General features: G+C 31.8%; 1 protein-coding gene across 1 annotated transcript; it reads left to right on the top strand.

Moving 5' to 3' along the window:
• Positions 1-310: 310 nt before the first annotated feature.
• Positions 311-6,225, top strand: LOC114735269 (uncharacterized). Its single transcript, XM_028922952.1, has 4 exons — positions 311-811; positions 3,254-3,703; positions 4,537-4,852; positions 5,746-6,225. The coding sequence occupies exons 1-4, from the start codon at positions 383-385 to the stop codon at positions 5,877-5,879; spliced, it is 1,329 nt and encodes a 442-aa protein (XP_028778785.1). The 5' UTR covers positions 311-382; the 3' UTR covers positions 5,880-6,225.
• Positions 6,226-12,731: the final 6,506 nt, after the last annotated feature.

Genomic DNA, 12,731 nt, shown 5'->3' with positions numbered 1-12,731 from the left:
AATTTGACTAGAAGTATTAGCTGTAAAATGAAACATGTTAATTTAAAATTTTTTTTTGGTTTCTAATAAAATGAACATTAAAATCATTTCATAAAATTTTAAAATTATTTTTTGAATCATGTGACCTGATTAAATGTTTGATAAATTTAATGACTTAAATAAAATTTTTGATTATTTAAGTATATTTTCAAAAGATTTTCTCTTGAAAAATTCCCCAGATTGAAACAATTCTAGAAAGATTGCAAGAGAGTCGTATAAAAGCGATCAAAACATCTGCTTCACTTGCTACTCTCCTGATCCAGGCCCAGCCACATCCTCTCTACTCACACCTACCGTTCTTGCTCCAACAGAACAAGCAGAAAGAGAAGAGAAAAAATTTTCCATGGAAAATGAAACAGAAACATCAACGAATCATCATAATCTCTCAAACAAGTCGGCTTCTACTACTTCTGGATCGTACTTACCTTCCGATGGAGTTGAAATGCGAAGCTTCAGATCATACCTTCGATGGGTTTATGTCGATCATTCAAACATCTGCAGAACATCTCTGTCATGGTCTCTCTTCTTCTTCTTGGCCTTCCTCGTCCCTCTTCTCTCACACTTCCTCTTAGCTTGTTCCTCCACCTGCGACGCCGATCACTCTCGTCCCTATCACATTCCGGTTCAGATTTCTCTCTCCGTCTTCGCGACGCTCTCGTTTCTCAGTCTCTCTCGCTGGGATAGCAAGTATGGAATCCGCAAGTTTCTCTTCATTGATAAAGTCGGCGACGAGAGTCACAAGATCCGGCGAGGCTACGCCGAGCAGCTTCAGGTTTGTCTCTCTGTGAAATCTTTTTCTCGTCGCTTCTGGGATCTTCTTCTGGATGGATAAGAACGAACCATCAGCACAGTGAAAACTAATATAAGAACCTAGCGAGAGAATATTTCAATTCCACATACAATTTGAATTCCATAGATAATTGATCGCAGAAAACACCACATAAGAGACGATAACGTTCTTCATCAAAAGATTAAAGATATATGAATAATCAATCTTCTGGGGAAATAATTACAACTTGAATCAGAGAGATGATAAGTACAGAAACCAGATTAAGAGAAGAGGATAGATCAAAGAAAATTTTTTTACTGTGTTTTTCAAAAGAGTAAAGATAAAAGGCGGATCAGATAACATGTTAGTTTTTTCCCTCCAGTTTTTTGGCCAAATATTTCCCCTCCAGTTTTACATGCTCCTTTCCATTTACTTGGCAGATATTATTTTGTTTTATTTATTGTAGTGTATATAATTATTTTTTTTAAAAGGTATAGATATTACATGTTGGAAATTTGTTATATTTTTTTAAAAAAGCTACAGATTAAAGCTTTTCTTAATTTACATAAAACATCCTGAAAATGTAAATAGAAGTAGAAGAGTATAAGAAAAAAATTACTTCTCATGATTACTAAAGTTAAAATTTTAATTAAAAAATAAATTTAGAATAAACTAAATTATTTGTTATTAATTAAATAAATAATTAATAATTTTTTTGGCCAAAAAGTAATTAGTGAATTTTTTTTATAACTTAAAATATCTTTAAGTCATTTTAAACTTAAAACCAATTTTTAGTCGGTTGAGATAAATCACCCTGGCTTGTGACCTTAATAGGGGGCTTAAGATGATGCTTGAATAAGCAGGTTCTAATGTGAAGGGACTCTTGTAATCGCAATTAATGAATTAAATTTAATGACTAAATTATTTAAATGAATTTGAGCTTTTAGGATAAGATGAACCCATCAATGAGGGCCCAGCGAAAAATCGTTCAATACTTTTTCCTCATCTTAGTATTTTGCACCCGCTGAATTATAACTTCCGCATATTTTGGGTTGGGAGATATTTTTTTATCTTTTAAAGATTTTACTTTGAATACAGCCCACCAAAGGGGGAAAACTATAATCAAAGACCAAATCTACTTTAATGGAGTTTAATCATTGTGGCGGCCAATATCCACCTTCTCAAAATTATGTAAATATGATGTATACTAATTACCCTCAATAATCAATTACTCTATATTGTTTTCAATGCCACCCACTTTCTGTCACATATTACTACAATTTTAATATTCACGTCTCATAATTTTTTGGGACATCACATATATTTATTACATATATCACAAACTTATTTTTTTTTTAGTAAAGGTAAATTGTTTTACGTATCGTATATTTATTTTTTAAATTTTTCTTAATCAAATTTGATTGATTTTAATGTTGAAGAAATTTTTAAAAAATTCTTTTTCATGGTTTGATTTTTCTTAATTAAATTTGATTGATTTTAAGGTTGAAGAAGTTTTAAGAAAAATTTCTTTTTCAAGATTCTTCTTTCTAAGACTTCATTCACACCTCTTCTTCTTCTTACATTCCCGGAAATTCTTTTCTTATTTTCCTTTCTTTCTTTTAGCTTTATGACTAAAATGTTGATATTTTAATGTAACTTTTAATTTTAAAATACGCTTTGACTTAAAATTAGACCCCCCTAATTTCTATTTGTTTTTAACTGCGGTGTAGACATAATATTAATTGCAGTTATATTAATTTTAGTTCCGAGAATGCAAAATTATAATTAAATATTTATTTATGTAATACTTCCTCTAATCATAAATATAAGAGAGAATTAAATAATTTGTAGTGATTAAAAATTATTTAAATTATTTACTTGTAAAAATGTGTATTAATTTTCCTGAAATACCATTTTTTATCCACTTACTGAAAAATTCACTTGATATATGTAATTAATAGAAAAAGTTTTAAAAAATATTATAAATTTGATAAATAAAATGAATAAAATTAAATGTTGTAAGTCTCACATTGAAGAACTTCTCAAGTGTAGTGTGGTTCATAAGTTTAAAGTTTCTCCTTTCTAATAGACAAATCTTTTGAGATTATCCTTTTTATATTCATAAAGGCACTCTCATTGACAGTCCGATATTCATAGAGAGGATTACCCACGAAGGGTCCCATTAGCTCTCAAAGAAGTTGTTTGTTATTATTGGTTTCACACTGAAAAGCCTCACAAGTGTGGTGTAGTTTATAAGTTAAATAAAGTGATTCTTCCTCTTCATAGCTTAGTTTTTTAGGATTAGGCCCTTTTTTTTTTTTTTTGCACTTGTATCCATAACATAAAAGAAACACTTTTGCTAATTCTTACATTTATGATAAGCCGGAGGGAGTATAAAATTTCTGAATTCATCACTAATGCTAACTAACTCACCAATGGTTGCAGAAAACCATGAAGCTCATTTTGCTTTGGGGGCTACCTTGTTTCCTAGCAGAAAGTGGGTACAAAGTATGGTGGTACATCTCAGGAGCACATGAAATACCATACTATGGTGATCTATACATTAGTGACATGACATTGTTCATACTTGAGTTACTTTCATGGCTGTATCGAACCTCCATATTCTTCCTAGTTTGTGTCCTCTTTCGTCTCATATGTTACCTTCAAATCCTGAGGCTTGAAGATTTTGCTCAAGTGTTTCAGAAAGAAACAGGAGTTGGATCAATATTAATGGAGCATCTAAGAATGAGAAGAAACTTGAGGATTATTAGTCATCGTTTCAGAGGATTTATTCTGGCTTCTTTGATTTTGGTCACTGCTAGCCAACTCATATTTTTGCTCCTCACTACCAGAACTGGTGCTGATGTTGATATACTTAAAGCTGGCGAACTTGTGGTAATTACCAATTCCTTCAACCTGACTTTTGTATTTAGTTTGAGTTTTAATCATAGCATTTTGGTTAAATGATTAAAGCATTCATGAGTAATGATTCACAGATTAAAATTAAATTACTCCTCTGGTCCTTAATATAAAACCCATTTAACTAATTTGATTAGATTAAGGAAGTTAGGTAAGTTAGTTAATTATAAGAAAAGTGACACATTTTTCCTAAAATACCATAATCATCTTTTTTAATACCCCATCTCCCTCTTCTATTTGATTATGGTTGAGGGAGTATCTATAGGGGTAATTTAAAGAAAATTGATAAATATGAGAAATGGGTCTTATATTTAGGACAAAAAACAACTCAAGAATTGGGTCCTATATTAAGGACCGGAGGAGTAATAAGGATTAAGATGCAAATTTATCTTGAGAGTTTTCACTCAGGAATACTGGGCACTTGGAAGTTTTTCTTAGTTTAATATGACTTTGGAAGCTTAAAATAATCGTAGCAATTTTGTCTTTTACCGTTAAAAATATAATAGTCAATATTACTATTTTAAGAATTAATATTAGTTTTTTACTAGTAGGAAACTACTGTCTTGGTGGAAAACCTTAATATGTGTAATCAATGAAAAAAATTGAAAAAATTATAAATTTGAAAGATAAAGTAGATTGGAGTTAGAATGAAAGCAATTTTCTTGATTGATTCTTACAGTTAGGATAAAAGGGAGTATGATATATACAAGAAAAACTATGTTTCTTTTCTTCTTCTTTTTTCAATTTGTTGATGTCAAGAAAGAGTAACTAATATATATTGAATTGTGGATGAAAAATAATGGATGCAGTTAGTGTCAATTACTCTTGTGAGTGGGCTTTTCATAATGCTGAGAAGTGCTACGAAGATAACACATAAAGCTCAATCTGTGACAAGCCTTGCAGCGAAGTGGCACATCCTTTGCACCATAAACTCATTTGATAACATTGAGGATAATGGAGAGACACAGCATGTGGAAGCTTCATCAGCTCAAGCTTTTGCACTCACTACAACTAGTTGGGGATCAGAAGACGATGAGTTAGGAGATGAGGAGGATGAATTAGATAACACAAAATTGCTTCCCATATTCACACATACTGTCTCCTTCCATAAGAGGCAAGCTTTAGGTAAGTTAATTTCTCCAACTTCATTACCAATGATTGCTACATTTTGATGTTCTTCGTTACCAAAAATAGAACATCATAGCTACTAATTTAATCTACAAAGAGTTCATATAATTTTTTGTTTCTAAAATTTGTTCCTATTTTGGTTTTAATCTCTCAAATTTCAAATATGTAGTTTTAGTTCTTGAAATTTAGTCTGTCTTAAAACATTAGTCTCTATAAATGTAAATGTGTTAAAGTCTATTGAAATGTCGTAAACGGCGTTAAAGTAGTGATATGTGAACTCACCAATAAGACCTAAATAGATCATATATGGGTAACTGAAAATAAAAAAAGAAGAGTAGACCTCAAAACAATGTTGTTTAGCCTCTTTTTTCCTCATTATTCTTTTGAGGAATTGTTCATTACACTGCGTTTTAAAAAATCACCCTCTCTATGTAATCATGCTCTGCGTTGCATTTTGAGGATCTTTTTTTTTTTTTAATCCTCACAAGATCTAACAAGGTGTCATCTAATGAGTTTATACTATCAATTTAATGTCACTTATGACATTTCAGTAGATTTTAACACTGTTACAAGTCTAGAGAATAATGTTGTAAGACGAACAAAATTTCGGGGACTAAAACAACTACTTTCAAATTTGAGAGAACAAAACTATAACAGGGCCAAATTTCAAAGGCCAAAAGTTATATTAACCTATCTACAAATGATGCATATTATTAATTTATTGCATGAAGCGGTTGTAACTTGTAAGAGATAGGTAGAAAGAAAATATTAAGATGGTTGTAACTTCTAATTCTTCATAATACTCTCTTGCAAATCTTGTGTTTGAATATATATGTAGCGTTTATTTTCTATTTTTGTTTGTTAATTTATGATTATGAATGTGGATGCAGTGACGTACATGGAAAATAATAGGGCAGGAATCACAATGTTCGGATTCATGCTTGATAGAATGTGGCTTCACTCTATTTTTGCCATCCAGTTAGCCCTCTGCCTTTGGCTACTTAACAAGACAATTGGTGTTTAACCATCTCTCTACTTCATACAAGCTAATATATGTATGTAATTTTAATTTGATGCAGGTAACCAAGTTATATATTAATTTTCTCTTTTAGAAGAAAATTTAAACCTCTTAGAAAAATTAAGGTGAATTAGTTAGTTAAAATAGGCTCTATATAAAAAATCTTAGTATGAATGTTTAGGTGTGATGGGATGTGGAGTCCCTACCTTGTAGAAAAGAGTTAACTTGGATATCTCTCATAAGCCCGCAAGTGTTTAGGGCTGATCACTCTCCAAAGAAAAAGTGTTGATTGTTTCTCCTGTATTGCAATGCTGAATGTTTGATAATAAAATTTATTATAGGTTTATTATCATTTTTGGATACCTAGTTAACATGGTATCATAGTAGGTTATTTTGGGCCTGGTCTAGTTGTTTTTCTTGATTACCTAGTCAACATAACCCCATCTCCTTAACCTAAATAAATATTATTTAAAAAAAAAAAAACCAAATAGTTAAGCTCTTTTATGTACAAAAGAGAGGGACTGTACAGAATCTATTTTTTCTCTTGTACAATTTATTAAGTGATGACAATGAATGCAACATTTATAAATGTATCTTGACTTAATATTTATATGGGAAAATTTTGTATAAATACTATTTAAATTCTAAAATTCTAAATAAGTTATTTCAATTTCACAAAGGACAAATAACTCTATATATATTAAATTGGGATGTATAAATTTTGACAAATTATCTCCATATCTTTTTTTCTCATTTCCCTTTTTGTCTTCTCTTTGAGTAATGAAATTGACAATACCTCTAGCTAATTTGACAAATTCAGTAATATCATTTACAATTGCTTTTAGTCACTTCATCAAAACTTAAGAAGAATTCAATTAGCAAGTCATTAATTAAGCCGTTTTTTTTACACTTGCAATGAAATTAACAACACCTTTAACCATTTTTCACAATTTCAGTAACACCATTTATAATTGTTTTTAATCATTTCAAAACTTATGGAAAATCAATCAAGGAGTCATTGTTTAAGTCATTTCCTAAACTTGAAACGAAATTGACAACACATCTCACAATTTTGGCAGCTTCGGTTGTGTTATTTACAATTGCTTTTAATCACTTCAAAACTTAGAGAGAATTAATGAGAGGGTCATTATTTAAGTTGTTTCTTACACTTACAATGAAATTAACATCTTTATATTTGTTTTAAATCATATCAAAACTTAGGGGGAATTGAATTAGGGGACATCATTTAAACCGTTTCCTACACTTGTAACAAAATTGACACCACCTCTAATAATTTTGACAGCTTCGTTAATGTCATTTGCAACTGTTTTTAATCACTTAAAAATTTTGGAGAAATTCTATCTGGAGGTCATTATTTAAGTCATTTCATACACTTACAGCAAAATTGATAACACTTCCGGCCATTTTCATAGCTTTGATAATGTCATTAACAACTCATTATATTCTTTTGCATTATTTAAGCCATTTCCTACACTTGTAGTGATATTTACAACACCTCCAGCCATTTTAACAACTTAGTTCATGCAATTTACAACTTTTTTTTTGGCAATTTTCAAACTTGGCTAATTATATTCAACCAGGGGGTTTATTGTTTAAGATACAAGTATTCATCTATTGTATTAATTGCATGCCATGAAAAAATGACTAACTGTGCAATTTTATTGAACAATGCATAATAATATGATTTACAACACTTTCAATGGACTTGACAACTGTACTAACGACATCTATCAAAAATTAAAATGCACATGACAGCAACTACATTTGTTGCGACTAGGGCTAAGCAAAAAAACCCGACAGTCCAAGTAACCCGATCAAGGAGAAATTAGTCAAATCATGAAACAAGACCACACTGGACCAGATCAATTGATCGGATTGGACCGAGTTCTAGACCAAGCATTTCGATCACTTGGTTTGGTCTAGTCTTGGCCAAGTAATTTTTTTTTTTTTTGCTTTATACTCTACCCTTCCATATATTGTTGTTCTGCCAGTCTTATTCTGACTCATATGATCACTCTCTCTCACTCTCTCCAAGACTCTCAAAGACTCAACCTCATATGGCAAATGCAAAAGAGAGGAGACAAACTTGAAACCCTATCAATGGTGGCCTCCCTCTCAGCCTCACTTGCCCAATCACGGTTAGCCCCATTACCCTTCAAATCTTCCCCTCATTAACATTCCTCAAAAACTTGAAAGTTGAAACCATGCTCGCATTTGATTACTCACTCACCCTTGTTAGTGTCGCATCTAGTCGCTCAACCCTACCCTCGTTAAAGTCTTCCTCGCGTCGCGCATTTGGCATTGCTTACATCTCTTCTCTTTATTGTCTCCCCGCCATTTTCCCTTACTTCTCTCAAGTTTGAAAACCATGCTCTATTCTTGTTCTTGTAGCTAAACAAAAGGCCAAGAATGAGCATATATAATGAGGTAGGATAATTAAAATATGCATGCAGACATGTGTTATGCGTTAAATAATAATTCATAGTTATAGAAATATATTATGACACAAGACTTCTAATTTTATATAGGAAAAAAGGGAATCAAAAACCCAATTTTATGATTAACATCTTACTAAATTTAGTATTTCTTTGATTTTTTTTTTGCCTTCAACTTTACGGGAGTGAAGTAATTTGGAAATGAAACTTATATAATTGGTAGCTTTATTTGCACATTTTGAAGAAATCTTTAGTGTATTTATTTTAATGGTATTTATTTGTGTTTTATCTTTCTGTAGTCATAGATATTGAGCAATTTTCTAGTGTTGACCAATCTCAATCTTGTCCTGTTACTAGTGATAATGTGACTCCAATCCATAGTGGACCATCTTCTACACCTAGTGGTCTTAGTTCTCATTCTCACCAACCTCCAACCACTACAAAACATGCTCCCCCTACTCAAACAGCTGTAATTGGAAATGAAGCTACCAAAGGTAGTAAGAAGAGAAAACAACTTGAGAAGAAATAATCACAATGTGGGATCACTTTACAAAGTTACTCTCGAAGGAGACAAATGGAGAAATTAGAGCTGCATGCAAGTATTGCAACATAGATTATGCTTGTGACCCAACCAAGCATGGGACAACATCTTTGAAAAGACACCTACGAAAATGTCAAAGAAACCTACACAAGGCTACACAAATACCAAAACAATCTATGTTGAATTATATAGCACCAGTTGGCCAAGGGGGAAGCTTAATGACTCATGTGTTCAATAAAAAACAATATCATAGGGCTCTTGCTAAGTTCATCATATGTGATGAAATGCCATTTAGGTTGGTTGAGAAGCAAGTCTTTAAAACATTTGTCAAAGTCTTGGAGTCGTGACTTTAGATCTCTTCAAGAACAACAGTTGCTAGAGATTGTTGGAAATCATATCTTGGTAAAGCTAGGATCTTGAAGAATCTGTTAAGGTAATGTGCTAATCATATTTTCCTCATTATGAATTATTGGACGTCGGTCCAAACCTTCAATTACTTATGTCTCATAGCTCACTCATTGATAATGATTAGAAATTACATAAAAGGATTCTTAATTTTTGCATGACTAAGAATCATATGGGTGGCATGATCGAAAAAACAACTGAGAGGTGCTTATCAGCATAGGGCATACAAAATGTGTTCACTATTACTGCAGATAATGCAACATCCAATGATTCAGTCTTGCTATATTTGAAAAGAAGACTAAAGAAATGGAAGGTCTTGTTTGTGGTGGCAATTATCTTCAACTACAATGTTGTGCACATATTCTCAATTTGATTGTTAATGATGGCTTGAAGGAATTGAAAGATACCTTTGAATCAATTTGGAATACTGTCAGGTATGTTCATTCTTTCCCTACACGTCTCCAAAAATTTAAAAATGTTTGTGAATTGGAAATGTTAGATGCTAAAAATATGTATTGCTTAGATGTTAACACTATATAGATTTCCACACACACACACACACACACACATATAATGTTCGATGTTGCTTTGAAATTCCAAAAGAGACTTGAAAGATTGGGGGATGAAAATAAAGATTATATCACACATTTTAACAAAGGTTCAAGATGTGATATCACAAACATTTTTAGTGAAAGTCTTTTTGATGGTGATAACATAGATGCTATTCTAGGTAAGCTCCTCATAAGCAAGTTGCTAAGCATAATGGCTCTCCTAACAAATAAGCTTGGCATAAGGTATAGGTCTTTCTTACATTTTTAAAAGTGTTTTATAATATCACCTTGTTGTTTTCTAGCTCAATAATAGTTATTACAAACACATGTTCCCAAATTGTATTAATTCATGAGCTGCTAGATAAGGCTACTCAGTTTGATGACTTTTTTCTTTGGGAGATGTCTTTAAGCATGAAAATGAAATATGATAAGTATTAGGGAGTAGTAGATAATTTGAATCCTTTGTTGATTATTATTGTAATTCTAGATCTTCAATACAAGCTTGTCTACATCAACCATGCTTTTAAGCAACTTTTTTTTTATCCTGAACTTTACTTGTCCATGAAAAATAAGGCAAAGAACACTTTGTGTTGCCTATTTGAGGAGTACTCTGTAATGAATGGTCAAAAAAACTTTTAAGTCTGGTAATTCCAGCACTTGTACTTTTTTTGTAGTGTTAATATTTCAAGTGCAAATGATGGTAAAAAAAGACCTTGGTCGTAGATAGTTGGCATCCTAAAAAGAAAAGAACTTATCAGTAGATACTCAATCAAAGTTAGATAGATATTTTGTAGCTAATTTATCTGAAGACATTCCTGCTGATGATGATGCTTTTGATATATTGACATGGTGGAAGGTTAATTCTACCAAGTATAGAGTGCTTTTCATGATTGCACTTGATGTAATGACTATACGAGTATCTACAGTAGCCTCTGAATCAGCTTTTAGCACCGGAGGATGTGTTGTTGATGATTATAGGAGTTATCTATCTCCTAAGATGACTGAAGCACTCATTTGTGCTCAAAATTGGCTAGTTGCTGGGCACTTTATCTCAGAATTTGCCTTTATGCTGACTGAATTTGACAACTTTCAAGAGATTTATAATGTTAATATTCCATATGATATTTGGAATTATATGCTTCTCAATTCTAAATTGCATATTTCATTAATATTATTATTGATTCCTTCTTATATGTGTATATATATAATTTTTTTTTGTTAGATGGATCCAGTATAACAGATGGTGGAGGAGAAAAATGAAAGAAACGTTTGATGAACAACATTATGGAAATTAGATTTCAATTGTTTGTTGTTCACTTGGTATTGTAATGTGTAATATTATAGACTTGATGTTATGATGGATTATATCATTATAACTTGTATTTTTATTGTTGTTGAATGCTGTTAGATATCTTTACCCACATGATTCAGTTATGTGGTTGCTTGAATAATTAAAGAAATTGCTGAAATGAGACTTTTGTTTAGATATTCTTTAGATAATAGTTTTTGGATTATTTATTCCATATTTTCAAATGTCAAATTTTGTACTTGGATAGGTGGATACAAATTAGTGGGGAAAAAAAGAAACAAGGTGAGGATTTGGACTGTTTGGACCTATGGACTAAGTCTAGCCCAACCCGACCTCAGGTTGGTAGCTCGAGGTCATACTAAGACCAAACCTCGAGTTGATGTCTAACCCGGTCTGGTCTGGTCCATGCTCACCCCTAGTTGCAACCATGGCTGAGGAAGAAGAAGGTTTAGTCATTTCCTCTTTCTCTCTCTCTCTCTCTAAAGATGATGACCCATAGTTGTTGGTCTAGTCCCTAATCCTCCTAGGCTTCTTCAAATAAATCAGAAATAGAAGCAATAAAGCTAAGGTATCTCTAATTCAACTCAAGAGAACAAATCCATTATGGCCACCACTCAAAGAAGAGGACTAGCTGCAGAATGGTGTGCTCCCAAAGCTGATGGTAATCTCTGCTCTCCCCTCTAAAATAGTCTGACAGCATCTCCCAACTTGAAAAAAGACAAATCAATATGAAAATAGAAATCATTTGCTCCATTCCTTGCAATTGGGCCTCAATTGCACATTGGAGGGGAGAACAGGGGGTAGTGGGAGGTTTAGCTTTTTGCTGAACCTAAAGGGAGGGAGAAGACAAAAAAGGAATGCGAGAAAGGACATGTAGATAATTTGCAAACATTTGCAAATCTCAATTTAATATTTGTAGAGTTATTTGTCTTTTATGAAATTAGAATGACTAATTTGAAATTTTAGAATTCAAATGGTATTTATGTGAGATTTTTCCTATTTATTTCTCAAGTAATGAGTATTAGTTAAATTTCAAAAAGAAAAACCATCTTTTTTTTCTATCAAAGCTTAAAACATTAAATATTTCCAAAAACAAGTTCAAGCATTTTTTTTTTCCCGGTTTAAAGGAAGGCATTCATTTGACTACACCCTTTCTAGTTATAACCAATTAAAAAAGGACTCCACTTTTACATTAGTTGTCTCTATAATCAGCATAGAAAGTTCACTTTTTGCATCAGTTTTAACTTTTGTTTTTGATAGAAGAACAAAATGATGATAAAAGAACAAAATGATATTACTTATATAAAAAAAAAGAGAACAAAATGATATTAGTAGCTAAAACACTATCAAATACTATAAGAAATAGGATAATTACATCATTATAAAAATTTAATACAAGGAGGAAGATTGGACTATTCTAGTTGTGATAGCTAGTAGAAAAGGCTAGTGGCATGCCAAGTATATCCTACCAAATAATATATGTGCAAGTGATCCTATCCAAGGAAGTAAGGACGAAGAATTGCTTGTTGATACTTATGATCTTGAGCTTGTCTCTCCTTTCTAGTGAATAGATCCCAGATTTACACACAATAAAAT

This window comes from Neltuma alba, unplaced genomic scaffold (genome assembly GCF_004799145.2).
Source record: "Neltuma alba isolate B1F8T4 unplaced genomic scaffold, ASM479914v2 tig00013195_pilon, whole genome shotgun sequence".
Taxonomy (NCBI): Eukaryota; Viridiplantae; Streptophyta; class Magnoliopsida; order Fabales; family Fabaceae; genus Neltuma; species Neltuma alba.
The sequence above is the reverse complement of the archived record's forward strand: the minus strand, read 5'-3'. Positions and strand labels throughout refer to the sequence as shown.

Bases quoted from the DNA above. Each gene is read 5' to 3' on its own strand.
- LOC114735269 (XM_028922952.1), top strand. From the start codon at position 383: ATGGAAAATGAAACAGAAACATCAACGAATCATCATAATCTCTCAAAC. The intron at 812-3,253 runs GTTTGTCTCTCT...CAATGGTTGCAG, and splicing joins GCTACGCCGAGCAGCTTCAG to AAAACCATGAAGCTCATTTT. The intron at 3,704-4,536 runs GTAATTACCAAT...TAATGGATGCAG, and splicing joins TTAAAGCTGGCGAACTTGTG to TTAGTGTCAATTACTCTTGT.